The following is a 27500-nucleotide window of genomic DNA, read 5'->3' as shown; positions in this document are numbered from 1 at the left end:
ACACACAAACACACACACACACAAACACACACAAACACACACACACACACACACATACATACACACACACACATACACACACATACACACACATACACACACAAACACACACAAACACAAACACACACAAACACATACACACACATATATACACACACACACAAACATACACACATAAACACACACACATACACACATAAAAACACACATACACACAACATACACAAAAACACATACACACATAAAAACACAAACTCACACATACACACATAAACACACATACACACAAACACATACACACATAAAAACACAAACATACACACGTAAACACACACACATAAACACACACACATAAAAACACAAACACACACACACACAGACTCTGTATCTAACTGTGCTTATTGTTATTATTCTCTCAGTGTTTCTCTCTCTCTCTCTATCCCTCTCTCTCTATAGACTGGTCTGATTCAGTGTTTTGACATCGAGGACTGGCAGAGTGTGAATGAGTATCGCCACCAAGTGGCCGTGCGCAAGGTTTTCCCCAACCCCAACGGAACACGGCTTGTCTTCATTGATGATGAAAGCAACGGGTTCCTTTACTCTCCGGTACACACACATGCACATACACACACACACGCACACACATACACACACACACACACACACACAGTTTCTTAGTGTCCTCCTCTTTTATGAATCTCTAGATTACCTTCTGCTTATTACTGTCTGAGCAATAAGATATGTAATTACTACAAAAAAAGCTTTAACTACAAATATATTAATATGCTGCTGTTGTGTTTGTGATGTAACGTGCAGGTGGACGGCTCTGTGTTGGAGATCACAGACTTCTCCTCCACCATAACGGGTGTACTGTGGGAAAACTGGGTGAACGATAAAGGCATTTTTGTGGCGTTCGACGAGGACAAAGTGTACACTTATTCCTTCCATAAGGACACCATACAGGGTAGAGAGGAAAAATGTTCATTTATTTTTTTGCAGACGAGTTTAAATCCAACAACGTTTGGATCATTATCTGTTCCTAACCTCCTTGCAGTGGCAGCTAGGTTTCAGGCTGAAATGTTCGGTTATCAGGCATCAAGTTAAATGCAACATCACATTTATTTCACATTTGTTTAAAAGTATGCTTTGGGGCGCCAATAGTTTTGGCACATATATTATTAAGAGAAAACTACTAAAGATTACGTCTAATGAGAACGGTTTCTGGTTAAACGGGAATAAACTCATTCGAGCATTTTTGCAGATTGTTATGAAGTGTGCCAATAATTTTGGAGGGGACTGTATTTGTTTGTTTTGTTTGTCTTACTTATTGCTTTGTAACCCTGATATTGCAGAATTAATAACTCTCTCTCTCTCTCTCTCTCTCTCTCTCTCTCTCTCTCTCACTCAGGTTCGAAGGTGATTCTGGCTGGTGCCACCAAACTGCCGTTTTCCCACAAGCCCCTGCTGTTGTATAACGGTGACCTGACGTGCCAGACACAGAGCGGCAAGACGAACAGCATACTTCTGAGCACACACTCTTTCCTCGCCGTTACACAGACGAGCAGCAGCAAAGAGCATCTCCAGTCCCAGCTGCAGCAAGCCATTAAGCTAAAGAGGTGCACACACACACACACACACACACACACACACACAGACACACACATATACACACATTTTCTATATATATTTATTATATAATATTATTGTTACTTTTCAGAATTTTTGGTGTGCAAATGTTGCACTTTGTAATCATATGTTGTGTGTGTGTGTGTGTGTGTGTGTGTGTGTGTGTAGGTTCTCAGCAGCGTGGTCTTTGTGTTCAGCTCTTGGCCTGGCCGAGGCCTGGGCGGAGCTTGGCAGGGAGTGTCTCCACCACATGGAGGTGGAGTTGGCCATCAGAGTGTATCGCAGCATGGGCAATGTGGGCATGGTGCTGTCACTGGAGGAAATCAAGGTGTGTACAGAAGCCACGCCTCCTTTACGAGGTCTGATAGTTACTGAGGCCACGCCTCCTTCAATAGGTCTGACAAACACACAGGCCAAGCCTCCTTCATTTGATCTGACAAACACACAGGCCACGCCTCCTTCATTAGGTCTGACAAACACAGGCAACACCTCCTTCATTAGGTCTGACAAACACACAGGCCACGCCTCCTTCATTAGGTCTGACAAACACACAGGCCACGCATCCTTCATTAGGTCTGACAAACACACAGGCCACGCCTCCTTCATTAGGTCTGACAAACACACAGGCCACGCCTCCTTCATTAGGTCTGACAAACACACAGGCCACGCCTCCTTCATTAGGTCTGACAAACACACAGGCCACGCCTCCTTCATTAGGTCTGACAAACACTGAGGCCACACCTCCTTCATTAGGTCTGACAAACACACAGGCCACGCCTCCTTCATTAGGTCTGACAAACACTGAGGCCACGCCTCCTTCATTAGGTCTGACAAACACACAGGCCAAGCCTCCTTCATTAGGTGTGACAAACACACAGGCCACGCCTCCTTCATTAGGTGTGACAAACACACAGGCCACGCCTCCTTCAATAGGTCTGACAAACACACAGGCCACGCCTCCTTCAATAGGTCTGACAAACACACAGGCCAAGCCTCCTTCAATAGGTCTGACAAACACACAGGCCACGCCTCCTTCATTAGGTCTGACAAACACACAGGCCACGCCTCCTTTATTAGGTCTGACAAACACTGAGGCCACGCCTCCTTCATTAGGTCTGACAAACACACAGGCCACGCCTCCTTCATTAGGTCTGACAAACACACAGGCCACGCCTCCTTCATTAGGTCTGACAAACACACAGGCCACGCCTCCTTCATTAGGTCTGACAAACACACAGGCCACGCCTCCTTCATTAGGTGTGACAAACACACAGGCCACGCCTCCTTCATTAGGTCTGACAAACACACAGGCCAAGCCTCCTTCAATAGGTCTGACAAACACACAGGCCACGCCTCCTTCATTAGGTCTGACAAACACACAGGCCACGCCTCCTTCATTAGGTCTGACAAACACTGAGGCCACGCCTCCTTCATTAGGTCTGACAAACACACAGGCCACGCCTCCTTCATTAGGTCTGACAAACACACAGGCCACGCCTCCTTCATTAGGTCTGACAAACACACAGGCCACGCATCCTTCATTAGGTCTGACAAACACTGAGGCCACACCTCCTTCATTAGGTCTGACAAACACTGAGGCCACACCTCCTTCATTAGGTCTGACAAACACTGAGGCCACGCCTCCTTCATTAGGTCTGACAAACACTGAGGCCACACCTCCTTCATTAGGTCATGCCTCCTTTTTATAATTCATTTTCTCTTATTCTCAGGGAATAGAGGAGAAGAATCTGTTGGCTGGACACCTGGCAATGTTCAGCAACGATTACAACCGAGCTCAAGACCTTTACCTGTCTTCCTCATATCCAATGGCAGCACTGGAGGTCTCTCACCCCCCCCCCCCCTCCCACACACACACACAAACTGAGGGGTATATTAAACCATTCTAACATGGCTATAATGGTATAGTTAACCTGTGTGTGTGTGTGTGTGTGTAGATGAGGAGGGACCTGCAACATTGGGATAGCGCTTTGCAGCTAGCTAAAAGGCTACATCCTGATGAGATCCCTTTTATATCTAAGGAATACGCCATACAGCTGGAGTTCGTGTAAGCTCTTCTGCGTTTAAGTATAGCGATATAAGTATAAGATATAGGATTTATTTTCTCATATTTTTCCTTGTTTAGTGGAGATTACACAAACGCCCTGGCGCACTATGAGAAAGGCATCACTGGAGACAACAAGGTAAGAACATTTGCTAATATGTACATGATGGTATCGTAAACTCCTAAAAAGAGTTAAAACATGTGTGTGTGTGTGTGTGTGTGTGTGTGTGTGTGTGTGTTCCAGGAGCATGACGAGAGCTGTATGGCTGGAGTGGCCCGCATGTCCATCAGGATGGGAGACATCCGCAGAGGAGCCAATCAGGCCATCAAACACCCGAGCAGAACGCTGAAGAAAGACTGCGGCTCCATCTTGGAGAGCATGAAGGTGCTAAAATAATATTCCTAAAACAAACCAAAGCGTGTTCTTTTTCTTTATGAAGCCTGAGTTCATTTTGCTGGATTTTCCTTGTCGGATTTGCAGCAATATTCGGAGGCGGCGCAGCTCTATGAGAAAGGCCAGTACTACGACAAGGCAGCTTCTGTCTACATTCGCTGCAAGAACTGGTACAAACTGATAAATCCAGCACTCATGTTTACTGTGAAACCGATTTTAGGGCTCATGTGAATTTCCTGCATTTCAGGGCAAAGGTTGGAGAGCTGCTGCCTCATGTGAGCTCTCCCAAAATCCACCTGCAGTATGCTAAAGCCAAAGAAGCTGATGGAAAGTATGTGTGCTGCACCATGTAGAAGCTTCAAGAAATATTTTTAAGTAGAAGTATAAAATCTGTCATTGTGTGTGTAGATACAAAGAAGCCGTGCTGGCTTACGAGAGCGCCCGGGACTGGGACAATGTGATCCGGATACTTTTGGAGCATCTTAATAATCCAGAGGAAGCAGTCAGAATCGTGCGGGAAACTCAGTCCATTGACGGAGCCAAGATGGTGGCCAGGTCTGAGAGAGATATTTATGATAGAAGACAAACATATTGCACTTGAATTTTGTGTGTGTGAGTGTGTGTGAGTGTGTGTGAGTGTGTGTGAGTGTGTGTGAGTGTGTGTGAGTGTGAGTGTGTGTGTGTGTGAGTGTGTGTGTGTGTGTGAGTGTGTGTGTGTGTGAGTGAGTGTGTGTGTGTGAGTGTGTGTGTGTGAGTGTGTGTGTGAGAGTGTGTGTGAGAGTGTGTGTGTGAGAGTGTGTGTGTGAGAGTGTGTGTGTGAGAGTGTGTGTGTGAGAGTGTGTGTGTGAGAGTGTGTGTGTGAGAGAGTGTGTGTGAGAGTGTGTGTGTCTGTGTGTGTGTGTGTGTGTGTGTCTGTGTGTGTGTGTCTGTGTGTGTGTGTCTGTGTGTGTGTCTGTGTGTGTGTCTGTGTGAGTGTGTGTATGAGTGTGTGTGTGTGAGAGTGAGTGTCTGTGTGTCTGTGTGAGTGTGTGTGTGTATGAGTGTGTATGAGTGTGTGTGTGTGTGTGAGAGTGAGTGTGTGTGTGTGTGTGTGTGTGTGTGTCTGTCTGTGTGTCTGTGTGTCTGTGTGAGTGTGTGTATGAGTGTGTGTGTGTGTGAGTGTGTGTGAGAGTGAGTGTCTGTGTGTGTGTGTGTGTGTGTGTGGTGAATTCATGTACCTTGAAGGCATTTATTGAGTGTGATATAAAATGTGATCCCATCAACATCCTGATCACCTGCAGGTTTTTTCTGCACCTGAGTGATTATGGCTCAGCCATCCAGTTTCTGGTGATGTCACACTGCAGTGATGAGGCCTTCCAGCTCGCACAGCAGCACGGCCAGATGGAGGTGTATGCTGACATCATCGGTGAGGTCAAACACAACTGGCTCTCATCTCCTGATCCAGATTAGCTGTAGGAGGGGAAAAAAAACAAACGCTGCCGTTTTTGTCCATCTAGCTGTCTGTCCGTCTGTCTTTTTCCCTGGCTCTTTGTATATATATATATATATATATATGTACTGTGTATATATATATGACTTTTCATCTATCTGTCCTTTTGTCTCTCTGTCTAGCCATCAGTCTTTTCTGAGGCTGTCCATCTTTCTGCCTAATTAACCTCTGTGTCCATCTGTCTATCTGTCTGACCATCTGTCTTTTGGGTCTGCTTGTTTGTCCATTTTTATTGCCCATCTATTTATTTCATTTCTCCTGTCTGTCGCTTCAGCTGTCCATCTATTTGTCTCACTCTCTGCCTGTCTGTCCAAATATTAATCAGAGAAGCAAGCAAGTGCTCTCTTTCAAAGTCGTGTGTGTATGTGTGTGTGTGTGTGTGTACGTGTGTGTGTGTTATCATTGACAGGATCCGAGGCCAGTATGGAGGACTACCAGAGCATCGCACTCTATTTTGAGGGAGAAAAGAAGCACCTGCTGGCTGGGAAGTTTTTCCGGAAGTGCGGCCAATACAGCAGGGTGAGTGTTGGTATCGCCATGACGATCGTTTTTCAGACTTTACTGCGTTCGGAGGAATCCTTCATCCTCTTTTCTTTGACCTTTCTTTCTCAGGCGCTGAAACACTTTCTGAAGTGTCCCAACACTGATGATAATATGGCTATAGAAATGGCAATTGAGACGGTAAGGACATGATGATGATGATGATGATGATGATAAACAATATTACAGCTGGGTTCATGAACCAAACTGTGCGTTTATGATAAATAACAGCACTGCCAAACTGAACTGAATTCTATCCTCAGACTGTTTTCCACCAGCAGTTCTGTCAACACCAGTTTCCTCACATGCTGCATTTTACATGCAAGAACAGAGGTGTGAAATGTTCTCCTGACTAGCTGGTCTCTGAGTCTCTGTCACACCTTAATGCATCTGCTGGACAAACTCCAACTGAAATAAACACACTCCCTATGTGGAATCTTGGGACGCTATTAACATGAATTTCATACGTATTGCACGTTCATTCACAGCTCCCCACAGTTCGGGGGGTGGGGGATTGGGGGTGTTGATTATGCTGAGCTGGCATATTTTGTCATTTTTATACTTTTGTTATCTGTTCATAGATAAGTGTATGTTCAATGTTAATAAGGCATAAAGAAACCTTTTCCTAAAGACTTTCACTCTCTCTCACTCACTCTCTCATTTTCTACCGCTTATCCGAACTACCTCGGGTCACGGGGAGCCTGTGCCTATCTCAGGCGTCATCGGGCATCAATTGGACAATTTTCCAGAGATGCCAATCAACCTACCATGCATGTCTTTGGACCGGGGGAGGAAACCGAAGTACCCGGAGGAAACCCCCGAGGCACGGGGAGAACATGCAAACTCCACACACACAAGGTGGAGGCGGGAATCGAACCCCCAACCATGGAGGTGTGAGGTGAATGTGCTAACCACTAAGCCACCGTGCCCCCCCAAACACTTTCACATGAAGGGAAAATGACTGGTGACACTGTGGAGATTCGTCTCAGAAAACCTTCTAAACAAGCTTTGGGAATAGCAGTAAATCTAATCGCATTGTTTGATTGACTGGATCTCATTTGGGTATCGTTAGAATTGTAATATTACTTTACAGGTAGGAGAAGCTAAAGACCAGGCTCTGACCAATCAGCTGATTGATTACCTCATGGGAGAGAGTGACGGAATACCAAAGGTAAAGTACTACAATATTTAATGACAAATATTGAATAACTGTTGATTAAAATGTTGTTCTGTTGTAAAAACCTAAAGATGAAGATGTTTGACCTGGCCAAAAAAAAAGATGTGCATCCTGTATCTCCAGGGTTCTATTTACACAGCTTCCTGTGTTTCCAGGTCCCTATATTCCCTGAAGTCCATGTTCCCATGTCCGTATATTCCCACATTCTTATGTTCCCATGTCCTTATATTCCCACATTCTTATGTTCCCATGTCCTTATATTCCCTCATTCTTATGTTCCCATGTCCATGTATTCCCACGTTCTTATGTTCCCATGTCCTTATATTCCCACGTTCTTATGTTCCCATGTCCTTATATTCCCACATTCTTATGTTCCCATGTCCTTATATTCCCACATTCTTATGTTCCCATGTCCATGTATTCCCACATTCTTATGTTCCCATGTCCCTATGCTTCCAGGTTTCCAAGGTTTTATTTACCCAGTCCCTATAATCCCTGGTCCCCAGGGCCTAGTGGTCTATTTTAAGGTTCTACTATTCCCAGCTTCTTACATTCTTTGGTCCCAACATTTCCAAAGGTCCTATTTTCCCATCATAACGTTTACTCAGGATTCCAGATTTGTGTTCCACTGTCCTTATGTTCCCAGATTCATTTGCTAACCTGTCCCTGTATCTCCAAGGGTCTATATGTAGGTCCAGGTTCCTATTAAGCACAAAATAAGCTGTGATTCGACCAAATTTTTGCCTTGAGATACGAGCAAATTTTTGAGATACGAGTATTTGAGCCGCCGCCGCCGAAACAAAGATCCCTAACAACCACGTGTGCTCTGTTTCCCGCCTCAGCTTCCCGCGTCTCACTCGGTTAAAGCCGCTTTTCCACTGCACATGACAAACGACGGCCGATAAACAGGAAGTCATTCATTTCCTATGGAGAGTTGCAAAGGCGCTGCGTGAGGTGCCGACCATCTGAGGACCGTAATTTACGGTCCGTTTTAAGCGTTGGATCCGTTAAAAAATTTTAACTTGTGCGACTACACCGCATCCGATATGCCGACCGGACAGGTTTTTATTAAAACAACCGGCAAATGTTAGTGAGGAAAGAGTGACAAAAAAGGCAAAAACAAGTGAAGAGAAAATTAAGCAAAATTAATGTAAAGAAAACAGAAATTGTAGCAATTTCAGTTAAGTTAAGAGAATTTCAGTTCTGTCAGGACCACTTTGTCAAAGGAGAATTTATTAGATGATATGCATACAGTTAGTGTTGGCGGTATGGTTCTGTTCTGGGCAAAAATCCACGCGCCCGTCCGTGCGCATGCGTGGTCAGAGCGCCGAGAGCAGCGACTAGAAAATAGAATAAACCCCCCGTATAACAGCAGAATCATTAATCATTCATAGTATTAGATATGCTCGCTTACGCGTTTTTGGAAAGTAATAAATGAATGAATGGATAAATAAATAATTAGAGAGAGAAAAATATGTGGAGATTTATGACGTAAACTGGTACAACGAACACGGTTCCGGCTCGGATTAGTCGGGGTTGGAGGAGGGAGTTTAGATCGCGGCAGCAGCGAAGCGCTAGAGCGGCTCTATGAATGGGAATTTAAATTGTCGGGTAATATGGTTGTCGTAACCGGATTGGTGCGTGTCGTGGACAGCTGATTAACAGCTGATGCACGCTTGATGACGTGGCCTGCCAGAACTAACGCGATGCTTGATTTAAGTTCGTTAATTTTAGTGAAGTTTAGTTAAGTTCCATTTAAATGTACAGTAGCATTAAGAGTGTACAGTAGCGAGTAAGTGAACGAAAGTGAAAGTGTAATTCCTCCTAACTCCTCCGCCTGTTTACTCCTCCGCCTGTTTACTCCTCCGCCTGTTTACTCCTCCCTCAACCTCCGTACCATCTTCTGTAAAGTAAAACCAGTTAATTTTTTTAACATTCTCTTTTATTATTGTATGTGTTTATACAATATTTGTCATTTATAAATACAGGTACTGTACATTGTTCATATTCAACACACAAACAAAACAACTGGAGTGGAATTTTGCGAGCTGGAACGGATTAATGGGATTTCAATTCATTTAAACGGGGAAAATTGTTTTGAGATACGAGCAATTTGAGATACGAGCAAAGTCACGGAACGAATTAAACTCGTATCTCGAGGTATCACTGTATTTTGATGACCCCATGACCTTGACAAAGACCTTACTATTGTCACATTTGGCCAAACTGTTGGTTTTTGGTGCTTATTGTGTAATAACTCTCATTCATGTAAATCTTTTTTGTTTTGCTTCTGTTGCTTTCTGCATGTAGTCTCTCTCTGTGAGTAGAACACTGCTGTGCTGAAACAGCACAAGCCAACGTGTGTGTATGTATGTTTGTGTGTGTGTGTGTGTTTGACCAACTCTGTGTTATATTAAATATAGGTTGTATCCCAAAACCTAGTGTATCATTCATTAGTTACTGAATTAATTCTAGTTCAAATTGACTAATATCATGTGTCCTAGCAGTTTGTTAAATTAACCGACGTCGTAGCGAGAGCAGAACCTAAAAGTAAACCCTAGCCATTGAGACAAAATAACACTGACCCCATTGTCTGTCTGGCTGTAGTAGAAGTGGTTTAGTGTGTGTGTGTGTGTGTGCCATATGATTGGGCTACACTGCTGATTGGCTGATGTTTGTGAGGGAATTCTATATATATATTGTTTTTTCCCCCTCCCAGGATGCTAAGTACCTATTCCGGCTATACATGGCAGTCAAACTCTACAGGGAGAGCGTGAGGACGGCCATTATCATCGCCAGAGAGGAGCAAACAGCAGGTGTGTGTGCGTCTAGACTCGGGTTTGGTGTCTGGTGCTACCAAACAAATGTTGTTAACAAACTTTTCAAAGTTTGGTGTTGTTACATACAGGACGACTTGAGTCTACGTTGTTATTTCTCGATTTTGAATTAGGTAATCAATTGTCCACCCCCCCGTGTGTGTGTGTGTGTGTATGGTAGGTAACTACAGGAATGCCCATGATGTCCTGTTCAGTATGTACATGGAACTTCAGAGTAATAATATTAAGATCCCGGCTGAGATGGTCACCAACCTGATGATTCTACACAGCTACATACTGGTGAAGGTATCTTTCTCTCTCTCTCTCTCTCTCTCTCTCTCTCTCTCTCTCACAGACACATACACACACACACACACAAACACACACACACATACACACACACAAACACAAACACACAAAAACATTAATCTGATCTGATACCTTCAACACCCAGTCATTCTGTGCTGGCGGTTAATGTAATGAGCAGAAATGTGTGTGTGTGTGTGTGTGTGTGTTTTATTGATTAGCTAATAAAAATGTACATAATAAATTTGCCAGATACACGTGAAGAGAGGAGACCATCTAAAAGGAGCCCGCATGCTGATCCGGGTATCTAACAACATCAGCAAGTTCCGCACACGTGAGTCTCTCTCACACACACACACACACACACACACACACACATACACAGATATGTAGACAGCTCACAAGTATTGTGAACTGTGTGCGTGCCTGTATGTGTTGTTCTGTTTCAGACGTTGTTCCAATCCTGACGTCTGCAGTCATCGAGTGTCACCGAGCCGGATTAAAAATTTCAGCTTTCAGCTTTGCAGCGATGTTGATGCGGCCCGAGTACCGCAACCAGATCGACCCTAAATACAAGAAGAAGATCGAGGCCATGGTCCGGTATGAACATTTTTGGAACAACACAAGTGTGTTTAAGTATTTGTGTACCATAAGCTAAATTAAGAGAATACAACAGTTTGGGTGTGTGTGTGTGTGTGTGAAGTCGTCCGGACACGTCCGAGGTAGAGGAGGAGAGCTCTCCTTGTCCGTACTGTGGCTTCAGCCTGCCTGAGTGTGAGCTGCTCTGCCCTGGCTGCAAGAACAACCTGCCCTACTGCATTGCTACGGTACAGACTTAAACAAAAAAACAAACAAAAGTATTGTTTCGGTTGTGGTTTTGTGTGACAAACATGTAGCTGAAAGTATATTAGCCGTATCTGTACGTCAGTGTGACACCGTCACCTCCTAGTTTGCAAGGTTTCTTCTCTTTAAATTTCCCTTTGCAAAGTTCATTTGCTTTTCGTTTGCTTTCGTTTGCTCCTTTTTTGCTTTCACACTTTCTCTCACTTGCTTTCTTTCTTTTGCTCACTACTTTGCTTTCACATGAAACTTTGCTTTGGCTCACCTTTTGTTTCTAATTTGCTTTTGCTCACTTTTATGCTTCCGCAGATTACTTTTGTTTGTTAGGTTGTTTTTGTTTATTTGTCTGCTTTTGCTTTTACAGATTAGTTTACTTTCATCTGCAAATTTGCTTTCAAATTTTTTTTATTTTTTTCCTAGGCTGGGTTTGCTTGCTCATTTGTTATTCACACGTTTGTTGGCTTTCGCCTGCCGGATTGCTTTCACTCACTAATATGCTATTGCATGTCTGGTTATTTTTGATCACTTTCACATACTCGTTTACTTTTGCTCTCTATTTTCACTGTTGCATTTTATTTGCGTTTGCTTTTTATTTTTGTTTCTTTTTGTGCTTTCACAAGGTGGCTTTCTTCCACTTGTTCGTTTAAGTTCTTTTGCAAGGTTTTTCTTTTGCTGACCGAGGTAACTTACGAGTGTTAGTTTGCTTTCATTTGCTAGGCTGCTGGGCTGATTTGTTTTTCACTAACTAGTTTAGGAAGAGTCTAAAAGACAGTACAAGCTACTGTGAGAGGAGGAGGGGGAGGAGGTGAAGGAGATGTTCTGGTGATTATTGACACAGTGCCAAGTCCAGAACTGTAGCAGGTGTAAAAGCTCTTACACTCTGGGACAATTAACACGTGAGCTTTTGACCAGCATTTTTGCGCGACATTTTTTGGCCGTTCATACCCAAGCTATTTTCACTGGCGATGAGCCGAGTGAACGTGCAAATTCACTCCCTGACATTAGATGGCGCTTAATGAAAAACAGAAATACCCCAGGACACAAGGTTGCACTGCGCATCTTTATGCTTCTGACACTCGCTTATCACGCAGAAGAAGAAGAAATATCTCTTATCAAGAATTTTTTATTTTATTTTATTTATTTCTCATTCATCTACCGCTTATCCGAACTACCTCGGGTCACTGGGAGCCTGTGGCGTCATCTCAGGCGTCATCGGGCATCAAGGCAGGATACACTCTGGACGGAGTGCCAACCCATCGCAGGGCACACACACACACTCTCATTCACTCACGCAATCACACACTACGGACAATTTTCCAGAGATGCCAATCAACCTACCATGCATGTCTTTGGACCGGGGGAGGAAACCGGAGTACCCGGAAGAAACCCCCGAGGCACTGGGAGAACATGCAAACTCCACACACACAAGGCGGAGGCGGGAATCGAACCCCCAACCCTGGAGGTGTGAGGCCAACGTGTTAACCACTAAGCCACCGTTAATTTTATTTTAACAACACCACAACACAACACAGTGGTACCTTTATCTCACATCAGCATACAACCACATAGGCCATATCACCTTATAATCTTTGGATGTACACGTTCATACATAGACAGACAAAGTGCCAAAACAATATAATAATAGGAAATAATAAAAAAATAATAATAATAATAATTATAATAATAATAAAAAATACAGCAGGGCATATCAAAGTAAATAACAGGGTCATTTTATAGACCAAAAATTAAAAGGATGTATCAGCTACTGAACATCTTCCAGAAATTTCCACAAAGAAGACCAAGTTCGCCAAAAAGCATCTGATCTTTGATGCAGATCACAAGGTAGTTTTTCCAGAGGTAGAAGTGTGGCGGCTTTACTTATCCACATATTGACTGAGGGTATCTGAGGAGTTGACCACAGTAATAATATCCATTTTTTCGCTAAGTATATACAAAAGTTCAATACACTTTCTTTGTCACAGTCAAGGCACAGACCAGTTTTACAGTTCAGCAGGTAAACATTTGGAGATAATATCTTATCGAGATTTTTGTAGTCACTGTCGCGTTTGTCATAAAGCTCTTTGCTTTTAGAAACCAATAAAACCAGCAGCTCTACATTAACCTTGCCTTGGTGCATCTTCTACGTGGTATCAATGTGTGCTTGGAAAGACCGTTTTGTGCTTGAGATCTACTAGTCCTGTTTTTCTGTAAATTCAGCAGCTCCAGGCACGTGAACAAAAGCGCCAATCTCATTGGTCAGCTAGTTTCAAGGAGGTGTTAATTGTGGGCGATAATCATGTGAAATATTCGTCCCTTAAGACTTTTACTGTGTAAACATGGAGCAGGGTCAGTTCAGGTCAGATGGATGTGCAGTCAGTGACTCTCTCTCTCTCTCTCTCTCTCTCACACACACACATTTTGTCTTTATCTCTCAGGTATAATTGTTCTGTCTTCTCTCTCAGGGACGCCACATGGTGAAGGAGGACTGGTGTGTGTGTCCATGCTGCAGCTTTCCTGCTCTGTACTCTCAGTTTACACAGTACGTCCAGTCTCTGCTATTCTTCATCCATCATTCTACATCCATATGATCATGTGACTGAAGCTAGCTTCTTATGGAGTCCTACATTAAATGCAACTACAAATGGATAAATATGATGATAAACGGGTTCTTTAATAAATGATAAGCTGTAATTGTCGATAACTCCAGGTTGGTGATGGTAAGTCGGTCCACTACACTACAATTAGTGTTGATTAGTGTCGTTACCTGTTCTAGTGAATAAGATGCTTCTATTATGATGTCATGCAGTGACATTTTGACGTGTGTGTGTTTGCGTATCTGTCTGTGTGTGTATGTGTATCTGTGTTTGTGCTACAGGCTGTTAGAGACTGAATCTACATGTCCCATGTGTTCTGAGAGTGTGAGCACGAACCAGCTAAAGAAGATCTCTGACTGCTCGAAATATCTGCAGCAGGACCAGCAAGAGCTCTGATACACTGATTACATTGTGCCTGTGCTGCCCCCCCCCCCACTTAACATAATGTAAATGTTAATGTAAACAGTAATGTTAATCTGTAAAGCAATCAACTGATCAATACACAGGATGACATTTCTGTCCTGTCCATTATAAGTTCTGCAGTAGAAGGTCCTAACAGTATCTGTTTATTGGTTGAAGGCCATTTGTTAGCAGGTACAGTACAGTCGTATGCAAAAGTTTAGGAACCCCTGACAATTTCCATGATTTTCATTTATAAATATGGGGTTTGGATCAGCAATTTCATTTTCAAAACGTGGTCCAGCCTACATATTAGACGTATTCTAGTACATTGGCAAGCCTCCCAACGACCAAGCAGCCAAATTCAAGAAAAATCTCTGCCATCCTCCATATCGATTAAACAAAATATAGTTACACAATCAGGAGCATGAAGAATTTTTTAATGAGGGGTGTTTGGTACAGTTTTGATATTGTTTTGTTATACGTTTTTCTGAGCTCATTTATTTCAAAATAAAAAAAAATTAAGAACTAATTATTGGAGTCTTGTTTATTTTACTGTTCCCTTTAACAAACACTATCACTCTCTCACTCATTTTCTACCGCTTATCCGAACTACCTCGGGTCACGGGGAGCCTGTGCCTCGTCGTCATCGTGCATCAGGCGTCATCGGGCATCAAGGCAGGATACACCCTGGACGGAGTGCCAACCCATCACAGGGCACACACACACTCTCATTCACTCATGCACTCACACACTACGGACAATTTTCCAGAGATGCCAATCAACCTACCATGCATGTCTTTGGACCGAGGCACGAGGAGAACATTCAAACTCCACACACACAAGGCAGAGGCGGGAATTGAAACCCTCAACCCTGGAGGTGTGAGGCGAACGTGCTAACCACTAAGCCACCGTGCCCCCCTTTAACAAACATAACATTTTTAATTCTAATCTGAAATGAAATCTTCAGTTTCCTGTCATTTTATGGGCCACCTAAGGACCATGCAGCCAAATTCAAGTAAAATCTAACAATTTGGTGAGCCAGCAAGGAGAGACAGATAAGAAGAGAACTCACCAAAACCACTGGAACAAGAATAATTGAACAGAAGAATCTGGGAGATTCTACAACCTCAACTAAAGCTCAACAAACTGAGTCCGTGTTCAGAATTCTTTAAATCATCTGGAGTTTGTCTCAAAGATCCTCATTTGGTGAATGAAACTTAGCTCTCTCAACGAACCCTGTTTTTCAAAAGAAGCAGACCAACGTTCATAATGTAGCACTGTTCAATTACGCTTGAGCCTTTCTCCTGGTGTCTGTAGGAACTGTTAAATAAACAATTTGGTCTGTTCATCTTGAGTCTGAAGAAGGAGGCTTGTCCTTTCTCTAAATTGTAGGAATTGTTAGACAGTTGGGGGGCACGGTGGCTTAGTGGTTAGCACGTTCGCCTCACACCTCCAGGGTTGGGGGTTCGATTCCCGCCTCCGCCTTGTGTGTGTGGAGTTTGCATGTTCTCCCTGTGCCTCAGGGGTTTCCTCCAGGTACTCCGGTTTCCTCCCCCGGTCCAAAGACATGCATGGTAGGTTGATTGGCATCTCTGGAAAATTGTCCGTAGTGTGTAAGTGAATGAGAGAGTGTGTGTGCCCTGTGATGGGTTGGCACTCTGTCCAGGGTGTATCCTGCCTTGATGCCCGATGATGCCTGAGATAGGCACAGGCTCCTCGTGACCTGAGGTAGTTCGGATAAGCGGTAGAAAATGAATGAGTGAGTGAGAGACAGTTTGGTCTGTTCATTTAGAGACTGTAGAAGCTGTTGAAATAGTTTGGTACTGAAATTGCTGCAAGAATTTAGGATTCTTGACTGGGTGCTTAATCAGTAGCCACTGTTTGGTTAAGAAATATAGGATCTAACCATTTTAGAAAAACGGTGGCCTAGAGCCAAATTAAGGAACAGTAAGTTAATTTGTCTTCCATTGATAGAAATGGAAGATATGGATTTTTAAGTGTATATCTAAAGTAAATGAAACTGAGCAAGGATAGAGAACTATTTGCATTTGAAAAGGCACTATAAAAAACCTTTGTTCTGTTTCTTTAACTTGAGAGCACATCTACTTTACTTCCATGGTGGGGTCTTCACATGTCAAAGGTGATAGCCCTGCACTGAAACCAACAACAGAAATGGAACTGAGCCTCCTAATGTAACAGTTGACCAGATGACGGAAAACCAGAACGAGTACCTGGACAAAAGCCTGGAAATAATAAAGTGCTATTATGACATCAGAGAATCAGAGAGTGGAACATGGGATTTGGCTGACATCAAAAAGGCTTTTGGGAAGACGCAGTGTTTTAGGGCAAACCTTTGGAGAGATGGATGTTCTGTGATTGTGGGCAAACAAAAGTTGACAACACCTGCACAAGTGCGAGACAGACAAACTACAAAGTGAGATTAATGAGGAAAAAGCAAAGGTTCATGTTTAGCTGAACAACTACAAAGTGAAAAATGGATAAAGAGAGACTGCTGGATGAGGATCAGGTTGATGACTTTGCTTGCTAAACAACAGAGATCAAACAACTGTTCTGAAACACGTACCTGGCCTATAACACCTAGTAGCAAGAATAAACAAGGGTCACTCTATCCATTCAAAGAACTCAGAAAAGTACAGAATCAACAACACCATTACCTGATGGGAAAAAGTGACAATTATTCTACAATTATTATTCGCTCCTGTCATTGTAAAAAAAAACCCAGACAAACTGAAATTTAGCTGGACAATGAATTTGGATATGAAGAGAATAACGAGAGACAAACTGATTGGAAAAAAAAATGGTCTAGAAATATGTGCCTTGCAGAATTTAGCAACCAGCTGACAAGTGGTTGAAGGAACTACCAGATGAATACAAAAAACAACAAAAAGTTTGGCAAATGCTTCAGCGCCTGCAGAAAATTTAGACCTTACCTCCACTAGATGGAGCAATGATTCTCAATGTAAACTTGAGTGACAGTGACCAAAAAAGGCTAACTGGAAACGTTGAAACCAGGGATGGTGAGTCCCAAGAGTACATTGAGGAAGGATGTAAAGCTGTAAAGATCTTTTTTGCTTGAACTGAAACCCGCAGACTAACTGGAGTAAAATAACTTCTTGCATCATGAGATGTGTTGTGGATTATGTGGAACGTTTCAGAACAAACTTGGTTGGAACATTCAGGTTTTAATCACAGTGAAGATCTCGAAAAGAATACTGGACCAGCTTACTTTTCTTTACGTATTAGCATTCTATTACGCATTCTATTACGTTGGCGAGCCACCCAATGACCGTGCAGCCAAATTCAAAGAAAATCTAACATTAGAGATGAAAAATTCTATATTCTCAATACTAATTACACTTCTTCCAGAGTTTATCCATGTGGAAACATGGTTTTAGTCTGATTTTCCACTTGGCTCAAACAGAAGACGTAGACCTACTGAAGGTGTGTCCCAAATGTATCATAATGTAGTAATATAAATTAGTAACATCTTCTAAAAACAGCTTGAATAATCTTAGATTTGAGCTCTAATAAGCTCATTATTAGATAAGAAATTATTTGATCGTTTCTCCCTTATTCAGGACATTTTGTGGATTTAACAACCGCCGCAAATAAATCTTGTATTTCTTCTTTTTCTTTTTAATTTTTATAATTATCTGACTGTAATATAATGGGTGGTACTGCAGAGAGTTGCAGACATGTGCGGTTCACCTCCTGCACACCGCCGTTCAGGATCGTTAAATGCTCGACTGTCTAATTAAATCATTAACCATACTAAATGAAAGAGATTGCAGATTACATTAGCTACTGTAGTCAGCATGTGTGTCAGGAGAACCAGGTGTTCTTCATTCAGATTGGTCAGAAGCTGTTGGAACTGTTGGAACGCACTTGTTCTAATACGATACTGTTTCTATGGTTCCGTGGACTTTCCGAATCTATAACTGCTGTAATATAAGTGACGACACGAATGAACTGTTCCACACAACAGAAAACATACCTATATAATTGGAATTAAACAACTTACAAGCCAACACAGCTAGCTAATTTTGTCAATGAAAAAACAAACAAACAAAAAACAAAACAGTGTAGCTACCAATTGTTTGATCAATAGTAAACAATATGCACATTAGCTCAGGAAACGTATATTACTAAATGTAACTTTAGCTAGCTATTTTCAGTGATACATACATATTTAATATCTCGCAACAAATAATTAGGTGCACTAATTATATCGTCGCTGTCGGGCGGAAACCTCGTATGTCCAAATTTGGTCAATTTCATATTTTTTCACATATCGATGCTATTGGTCAGTCCCCACGTGGGTCTGTTATTTTTTACAAGTTATTAACCAATCTAAAGTCTTGAAAATAGCTTGAACACAAATCTCATAACTCCATTGGACACTTCAACTGTCGCAACGAATCAACACGTCTTCTGAGGTAAATGTCTTCAAAACACTGGGCTCAAAGAAAAAAAAATCTTGACCCCCGCTAGTTCTGGTGCTCGTCTGAGGACAGGAATTTAGCGCAAGACAATCCAGTGCAACGCGGACTAAACCCTGTGTACTGCAGATAAGGTACGGCGTTTTTTTAATTTCTTGAAAAATAACGGTATTGGAGATACGAGGATTCTGCCCGACAGCGACGATATTCAATTTAAAAATGTGCCAGTACACTTTTGAATGTTTAAAAATTACAAATCTGAATGTTTATGCCTTTATTTCAATTTGTAAGTGAAGTTTCAATTAAATTAGAACAAAAGAAAATCACAATCAATTCCATTTCATACACAGTAATTAGGAGTAGAACATTTTTTAAGTTTTGCTTTTCAAATCCAAATGAAAATTTACCGATTTATGGATCTGTTTATCAAGCTGACACTGGTTTGAAAATTTTAAAGCTGAAAATAAAGTTAAAGGTTTAAACCTTGCACACAATTTCACATCTATCATTTGTTTTAGTCTGAATTTGCAAATTTTTCTGTTTTAAAATTTGAGCAATGTAATACAATCAAAATTTGATTCAGATTAGAATTTTTAGACTGGAATGTTTATTGGATAAGAATATTTTGTAAATAAGGCCAATCATTCATTACATATATTCAAATTATTCTAAGAATTCTTAGCTAATATAAATGAATGATTTACAGCAGGGGGCACGGTGGCTTAGTGGTTAGCACGTTCGCCTCATACCACCAAGGTTGGGGGTTCGATTCCCGCCTCCGCCTTGTGTGTGTGGAGTTTGCATGTTCTCCCCGTGCCTCGGGGGTTTCCTCTGGGTACTCCGGTTTCCTCCCCTGGTCCAAAGACATGCATGGTAGGTTGATTGGCATCTCTGGAAAATTGTCCGTAGTGTGTGAGAGTGTGTGTGTGCGTGTGTGCCCTGCGATGGGTTGGCACTCTGTCCAGGGTGTATCCTGCCTTGATGCCCGATGACGCCTGAGATAGTTCGAATAAGCCCGAGGTAGTTCGGATAAGCGGTAGAAGATGAGATGAGTGAGTGATTTACAGCAAGGTTTCATTTCAGACTCAATATACAGTATATGATGTATATGATCAGATTGAAATTTTTCTTAAATGAACAGATTTAGCTAAATATGTCACAGATCAGCAGATCAGACTGAATACTTGAACTGCTCTGAATAAGATTTTTCTTTACATTTGAATGTTTTTGTGGCGTCCAATCAGAAAGCAGAGTTCTGTAGCCGGAGGTATTAAGTTTGACAGAGCAGAATGAGAGCTGTGTGCAGATTATTCTTTGACAGATGGTGTGTGTGTGTGTGTGTGTGTGGGTGTGGGCACTATAACTCACATATAAGGAAGAAACTCATAGTCACTACATAACTGCAGTGAAGGTGTGTGTGTGTGTGTGTGTTGTTTATAGTAGTTACTAAGAAGATTCATTAGGTTCATTACACAGAGTGTGGCAGTGAAAGTAGTTGAAGAAGGTTAATAACGGGTAAAGACTGTGTGTGTGTGTGTTCGTCCTCTGCAGTGAGCTGGCATAAAGCCATGCTCGAAGCTCTGATGTCCTTTCTGCTTACACAAATCCACACTCTTACACATTCACACCGCTGCATTCTAGGTCTTTACCACACACACATACACACAACATATGTCAATACGCATATTTCTTGCACACTTAATCCTACGTAGCTCTGTGCACTGAGTGCCCAATTTGTGTGTGTGTGTGTGTGTGTGTGTGAGATGAGTGGGTGAGAGGTACTATTCTTCCTTTCTCTCTCACTCTCTCTCCCTCTCTCTCTCTCATACACACTCTCTGCTACTTGAAGTGCCATCTATCATTTCCTCCCCCTCATGCACACTTTCTATAGTGAGCTATATTCATAGATGCTACAACCAAAACCCAACATTAAAGAAATGCTCCACTATATTTTGAAGAATCTTACACAAGTATGAATTTAATAATTGCTTCTACATCAAATTCCACATCCAACTGCTCTCAGCTTTCCATTTTAAGAGAGCTTTGTTACAGTTCTTGTTATTGCTATAGATGCAGAATCACATTAAACATTTCCAGAACGACATTGTAGCTAGCAAGCACCATAACTAGCTAACAGTTGTGGATCGCTTCATATATCTTGAGTCCTGTGAGAGATACAAGAATATGAATTGGGAAAACCAACGATGGTCAAAATATTCATGATGGAATTATGCAACAAGGCTTAGAAATTACAAGCAGCAAGACTTCACAGCGGAACAAGATGTGCTATCTCAATCAACTAACTAACCCACAATGCACCCTAAAAACCAGGGAGCATCGATGATCACTATGATCTCCTTCATATTTTCTGAATCCTCTCAATATGACGGACAAACTCTTCATCTACAAATGTAAATAGCTTGCATGTAGTGCCTGAATTTGTGTAAACGTTATATGCAGTCACAAACTAGGGAGCTGATTGAGACATAAGATAGGTATATTAAGACAAAATAATCAAGGACCATACACAGACCACCTGGACACAATCAGGAACGATATCAAATGGTAGGATGGTGGATGAAGACTAAAATCATAACAAAAGCGTGTTGCTAGATGTAACCTGAAAGCAGCACTCAGACTATGCTAGCTAGCAAATTCACAAATCCTGTTTTTTTCCCTTAACTTTATGAATTTGCTTTTTGAAAGTCTTGAAGACTGTGAAATTTTGGGTAGCAAGAATATTGTCTGGGGTTCAGATGTAGACACTAGCTTGGAGAATATCGTGGAAGTCACGACAATCAAGTTTGCTTATGATATTGCAGTAATGGGCCTCAACAGCAACAGTGATACAGTAAGTCAGCAAAGAGGGAGGAAGAGACACAGCTTGCAATGGTCAACAATCTATTACAATCTATTAGAGACAACAATCTATTACTCAATATCGATAAAATGAAAGATGATTGTTGACATCAGGAAGACCCGAGAACCTCACTCTTCACAACACATCAATGATACAACTGTGGAGGGAGTCAAAACACAGTGCAGTGTGCACCTCACTGAGGACCTTGTTTTGCCCACCTACTGAGCCAGGAAAGTCCAACAGCATCTTTACTTCTTGCGGAGAACAAGGAGCACAAATGGTCCCCTTTCTGTTCCTGAATGTCTGGGAACTGCATTGGAGGATTGTGAAAAGAGTTGAGAAGCACAATCCCATCTTTCTTCCCACCACCGACCTTCTACAAGCACTACAAATACTATCTTCGTAGATAACCCCTCCCACCTCCCGAATGAACTCTTCACCCTCCTTCCATTTCGTGAAAAGTACCATAGCATCCATAACTGATTCACCAGACCCTGCAACATGTTCTTCTCTGAGGCGTTTGGACTACTTAGCATCCACCTGGCCAAATCAAGACCTACCAAAAAAAAATCCATCACTGCAGGCAGTTTCAGATTATAGCATGACGATATTATATTTAGAACATACTGTCCTGTGTGTTAACCGTGAACTGTATTGTGTGATGGCGGACTATTGTCCTGAATAAACAACATTTTGTTCCAATGTGTACAAGTTAAATGAAGGAATGACCAGAGTAATAGCTACAGGACAGGCAAGGTAGGTGATTGCTTGTCTGATGCTACCTCCATGATCATACTAATTCTCAAAGTGTAAAACCGAAGGGAAAGTGATAGCTTAGTGGTTAAATTGCTGGACTACTGATCGAAAGGTCGTGAGTTTGAATGCCAGGGCCAACAAGCTGACACTCCTGGGCTCCTGAGAAAGGCCCTTAACCCTCAAGTATAATATATATATATATATATGATAGTATAGTCACTCTGGATAAGGGGGTGTCTGCCAAATGCCATAAATATAAAACTTCCCCAAAACCTCCCACGGATAGAAATGCTACAACAGGAACTCCCATAAAGGGGTTTCATATCTTCACCGGCATGGGGGTCTTTCTCAAGTTTATTTTCATCTGTCATGCTGCTTTAAATAAAGAAAACGTATCTGGAGGCAAGAAAAGAAAGAAAAAACAAAAGGAGGAAATGAGGAAGTGGTAAATAGTCGAGGCAATAGACCGACAAAATAAATTATAGCGACAACAACAGGCCAAGTTATAAAGTAATGCAAGGCAAGACAACGTAATGTTAAAGATTTAGCTAGCTTTCTTGGTAGATATTTGTCGATTTTTTTTTGTTATAGCATAACAGCTAGCAGTTGAAATATAGTTGGCTCATCGTGTTGATTATTTATAAAGGTTTAAGAGTAACATTATGGCAATAAAGGGGAATAAATGTCCCCAAGGTTCCTGGAATCACCTCTGGGAATCGCACGAAAACCCACTTGACTAGACCTCTTGGTTGTCTCCTTGCTTGTCATTAGAAGAGGTGGACATGACGGTATGCTGCTAGCGGTGAAAGATAAAAACTCCGTTACAGCTTAGTGTATTTGAGCCAGGAATGAAGGTGACACCAATGAATGGATGTAAGTGTAATCAGATGTGGATCAAAGGGTTTGCATTTAAAGTCTCCTCACACAATGGATCACAAAATGGGTTCTTGTCATTATGGGAACATTTTGTTCTGCCATAAACTTCCACAATCCTCACCACGTGTCCTTATATATTCACTTCACTGAGGAAACTGAGGACCCTCTGCACAACTCCCACATTAACTACTGTCGCGTGCAAATCGGTTTCAATTATTCGGTACTTCATCGTCTCTCTTTTTAATTTTTTTTTGCCTTAGTCGTTTTTTTTTTCGCGGGAAAAAAATGGCGCTCTCTCGCACCGGCACGGGACGCTGTGTATCGAAGTGTGTGTGCGTCACTGCTGTGCACGCGGAATCCCATTCGTCCCGTTTCTGTCTCCTTTTACCGGACACACACGCGCGTGCATCTCTCTCTCTCGCTCTCTCTCTCGCACACACACATGCACATGCACTAAGACGGGATAGAGATGGACTATGACAGCTACAGGGTGTTATAACCAGATGCTGGTGTGTGAGTGAGCGTGGATTTATTTATATATATATACATATACCTACATCTCTTGGCCGGACTTCATGAGGTAAGACCCGAGCTCCGTCCCAAACCGCATTCACACACACACACACACACACACACACACACACACACACACACACACACACACCATACTGCAGATTAATAAACACAAGTATCCCAGGGTTTAGTATGCTTGTTTTCCTGACGTGTGCACGCGACCTCTGATTTAACGTCTTATTTGCAGCACCTATTTATTTAATACTCTGCGGTTTGGGATGCAGCGCATTCACTGTCAAGGGCAAGTCCTGCTTCGAGTAGTGTGGTTGGTGTTTAAAGTGCATGACACTGCAACTTCCCCAAGTCAAACTTACCTCAATTGTGTGTGTTTGTGTGTGTGTGTTTGTGTGTGTGTATGTGTGTGTTTATTATGTGCATAAGTTTGTCTCGCGCTCGGTAAATCCCCGCATCCTCTGCACGCGCCAAAGAACGTTTACGCTGTACTCTCTCTCACCTCGTTCCGTTCACACTGCGGAATAAACCGTTTACAATTAACCGACTTAATTGTAATAAACACCCAATTTCGCAAATGCCTTTACACATAAACTATATATATATATATATATATATATATATATATATATATATATATATATATATATATATATATATATATACAGACTATAAGTATATATTGTTCGTTTAAATCCTTCAGTAGAGTTGGGTTTGTGGTCATGTATTGAATCAACACCTAGATTGAATTGTAGCCTCAGATTAAAACTCTTATAGTGTTAAATAAACCTAATCGAGTCATATAGCTCACTCACAGATGAATTACACAGTACTGAATACTGAGTACTCTTACCTCAATGAATGCACATCTAGTGTTGAATTCAGCCTCAATTCAATGTTGCATTAAAACACCAACAGTCAGGACGTTACACTGCAAAAGACATTTGGTGTAGTTAACTCTTACAGTACTGAATGACCTCATATCCTCATATATATCATTTCTAACATACCCCTTCACTGTCTCCAAATCTGGAGTGATCTATTTAACACTTTGGTAGTGTTAAATAGACACCAAACGTTGAATTCACATCAAATGATATCTGCAGTGTTAATTATGTGCAGTTTTAAATCAGTGTTGAGTTTGTACCCTCGTTCTTAATTTATCTCTTTCCCCCAGTGTTCAACTAACACACCTGGTGTTAAATGAACTCGGACAGGATTACACTAACTAGTACAAGGTTTATTATTTTTACAGTGTTGAGTTTTGAATGAATGAGTTAACACTTGGGTTTAAATAAACTTGCACATTTTCAGCTCTTTATTTAGCACTTGCAAATGAAAGCATTGACTATAGCCTCGAATAAACAGTTTGCCTTTGGATAAAACTACCGGTGTGCGGTTAGATACCTTGTGTGGTGTTAAGGTGACTCCTGCATCACACTTACAATGAAGAATTAACATCATATAAATAATGGACCTTCATAATTAGCATTTTTTTGGTTTTGAATTAAGTTCACATTGAACTGACCTTTGATTAATACACTGCGTTAAACGTTTGTGGAGTTCACTAGGCTTTACCTTAACCCTGCTGCATTAACACTGGATTGTGTATTTCTGTGTGTGTGTCTACGAGATAATTCTGCGCTAATAATTAAAAACACGACAAGCTACTTGATTAATGAGTTTTCTTGACGACTAACACAACACTCTTACATGTCCAGCGCTTTAGGTGTTCATTCAGCAGGGGTGTGGAGTTAATGTGGAGATGCTGTCAGGCTTGAAATCAATAATCGTCTGTAGGAAAACAGGTGAACACTGGTGTTTGGGTTATTAAGATCACGCTGTGTGTATGTGTGTGAGATGCAGGTGTTCAGTCATGGACATGAGGTCGTTGTTCTTGCTGCTGCTGCTGGTGCAGTTTTCTGCTGAAGGTGCAGCAAAAGAAGGAGGCAAACCCAAGAAAGGAAAGAAAGGCAAAAAACCAGTCGTCTGTCCTTCGTGAGTCTTTCTCCATGTGTATCTCTCTTACACACAAACACACACACAAATACACATGCAATATATATATATATTGTGACATCACAGTGATGTCATTTTTCAGTTTTTTTCCACCCCAAAAAGTTTTTAATTGTTTCTTATCTCACACGTGCACGTGCCGTGTTTGCTCAGAAGCCCATGCACCAATATTTCAGAAGTCACCCGAGCGAGCGTGTCGGTCATAAAGAATTACTGCTCTGTTAGACAGAATGACCTCCTGCCCAGTGATGTCTCAGTGCTTTATGTTTATCTTCTGTTTCCACATTCAGGATCAGTGCATTTCCCCTGCAAACTCATGCTATTTTACCAGATATTTGACGTCGTTTTCTCAAAACAACTCAATCCTATCAAAGAGCCGCTAGTTTATTTAGTTGATTGTTTAGTTACATGTTTATATTATATAGAGTCTACGGATGTTTTTCTACGGTAGCTATTTTAGTTATTGATTAATATACCATGCATTGATTAAACATACCACGTTTCTGCATTTCTATGGACATTTACAATCTTACAAAAAAAAAATCACAGTGCTAGGAGTAGCTTAACTAGCATAAATCAGGTAAACCAATAACATGATGGGGTGGAGCCAAGATAAGAAGACTCCATGTACAACTAATGCAACAAATTTAATAAAGTTAACAAAGAAAATTGCTAAAGAAGTAACAATGCTAATACTAACTAAACGTTAGATTAAACCAAAATTAATCCTCAACGTTACTATTATGTGGAACGATCTTGTGTATCATGTATAAACATCCTGGATTGGGAGGAAATCTAACTGGGATTGGAATAAAGTAAACTAGGGGAAATTAAGTTAGATTTAAAGGCTGATATATTTTCTCTTGTAGTCTAGAAAATATGTTAATTTATTTTGGAACACAAAACAGACTGGTTTCATTAATCAAACATGGACAGGAGAGGTGAGAGGACGGGACAACTATGAAACTAGTGGCTTGAGATCGCTGATCTGATAGTCTGGATAGATCAGGTGTGGAGGGAACACACACTGATGCCAGAAGAGTATAAAACTGAATAGAATATCAGTTAACCCAAACATTAAAGGCGAGGTGCACAATGTTTGAAAACTGCTTCAGAAAACCAAGTCGGGCCGACTAACAAAACAAACGTGTAGCCAATGAGCAGAAGGGGGCGTGTCTTGTCAATATGCGTCGGAGAGAGTGTTCAGTGCACGTGTCTGACATTAGCATAAAGCGATTGAAACATTGACTTGGCGGATACCTGCCGTTACCTCTGCCTCGGGTTCTAGGTGTCGAACGTTGTCTTCTGCGTGAAACGGAGCTAAACCTTTCACGGTACAACACACAGTACTACACAAACACATCTGTATTACCATAGTATTACTCATTGTGTTCATTTACTGATAAAAATATCCCCTCGGCCAGCTGCCCCAGCAGGTTCCGCCATAATAGTTACCTGGGTTGCGTATGTATGTGTGGGGCGGAGCTAAAACAGGGGTGACACCCATTTGGGTTAGGGGCGTGATTGTTTTGGTGAAATCAAATCAAACGTCAACATTGGCTTTCAGACATCGTGCACCTCACCTTTAAGTAAATATTAAAGTAAATAGAGTATAAACACTATAAAAGTAATTAGACCTGCTTAATGCTTCCACTTCATTATGTTAGTAATTTAACTAACTTACCTCATCAAAGTTTATGGGATTGAGACAAAATAACATCAAACCAGATAAAACACAGTAAACAGGTGAACACTGTAGGG

At 41.6% G+C, this 27500-nt stretch overlaps 2 protein-coding genes across 2 annotated transcripts in view; both read left to right on the top strand.

Moving 5' to 3' along the window:
• wdr19 (WD repeat domain 19) overlaps positions 1–14735 on the top strand; it is a 20431-nt gene extending 5696 nt beyond the window's left edge. The window contains exons 15-36 of the mRNA XM_060864599.1: positions 457–606; positions 817–964; positions 1409–1616; positions 1795–1954; positions 3357–3467; positions 3582–3691; positions 3770–3827; positions 3933–4073; positions 4170–4252; positions 4330–4413; positions 4491–4637; positions 5363–5487; positions 5981–6090; positions 6184–6252; positions 7205–7282; positions 10008–10104; positions 10286–10410; positions 10663–10744; positions 10860–11010; positions 11114–11237; positions 13713–13789; positions 14126–14735. Coding sequence (XP_060720582.1) covers positions 457–606; positions 817–964; positions 1409–1616; positions 1795–1954; positions 3357–3467; positions 3582–3691; positions 3770–3827; positions 3933–4073; positions 4170–4252; positions 4330–4413; positions 4491–4637; positions 5363–5487; positions 5981–6090; positions 6184–6252; positions 7205–7282; positions 10008–10104; positions 10286–10410; positions 10663–10744; positions 10860–11010; positions 11114–11237; positions 13713–13789; positions 14126–14240 — 2553 coding nt within the window. The 3' untranslated portion in view covers positions 14241–14735. The remainder of the gene's footprint in view (positions 1–456; positions 607–816; positions 965–1408; positions 1617–1794; positions 1955–3356; positions 3468–3581; positions 3692–3769; positions 3828–3932; positions 4074–4169; positions 4253–4329; positions 4414–4490; positions 4638–5362; positions 5488–5980; positions 6091–6183; positions 6253–7204; positions 7283–10007; positions 10105–10285; positions 10411–10662; positions 10745–10859; positions 11011–11113; positions 11238–13712; positions 13790–14125) is intronic.
• Positions 14736–23602: 8867 nt separating this feature from the next.
• The window catches only part of glrba (glycine receptor, beta a), a 16919-nt gene continuing 13021 nt past the window's right edge, over positions 23603–27500 (top strand). Inside the window, exons 1-2 of the mRNA XM_060892300.1 lie at positions 23603–23778; positions 25590–25721. Coding sequence (XP_060748283.1) covers positions 23774–23778; positions 25590–25721 — 137 coding nt within the window. The 5' untranslated portion in view covers positions 23603–23773. The remainder of the gene's footprint in view (positions 23779–25589; positions 25722–27500) is intronic.

This window comes from Tachysurus vachellii, chromosome 2, assembly GCF_030014155.1.
Source record: "Tachysurus vachellii isolate PV-2020 chromosome 2, HZAU_Pvac_v1, whole genome shotgun sequence".
In the NCBI taxonomy this organism is placed as follows: Eukaryota; Metazoa; Chordata; class Actinopteri; order Siluriformes; family Bagridae; genus Tachysurus; species Tachysurus vachellii.
Note: the sequence above shows the minus strand (reverse complement) of the source record. Positions and strands in the feature narration are given on the sequence as shown.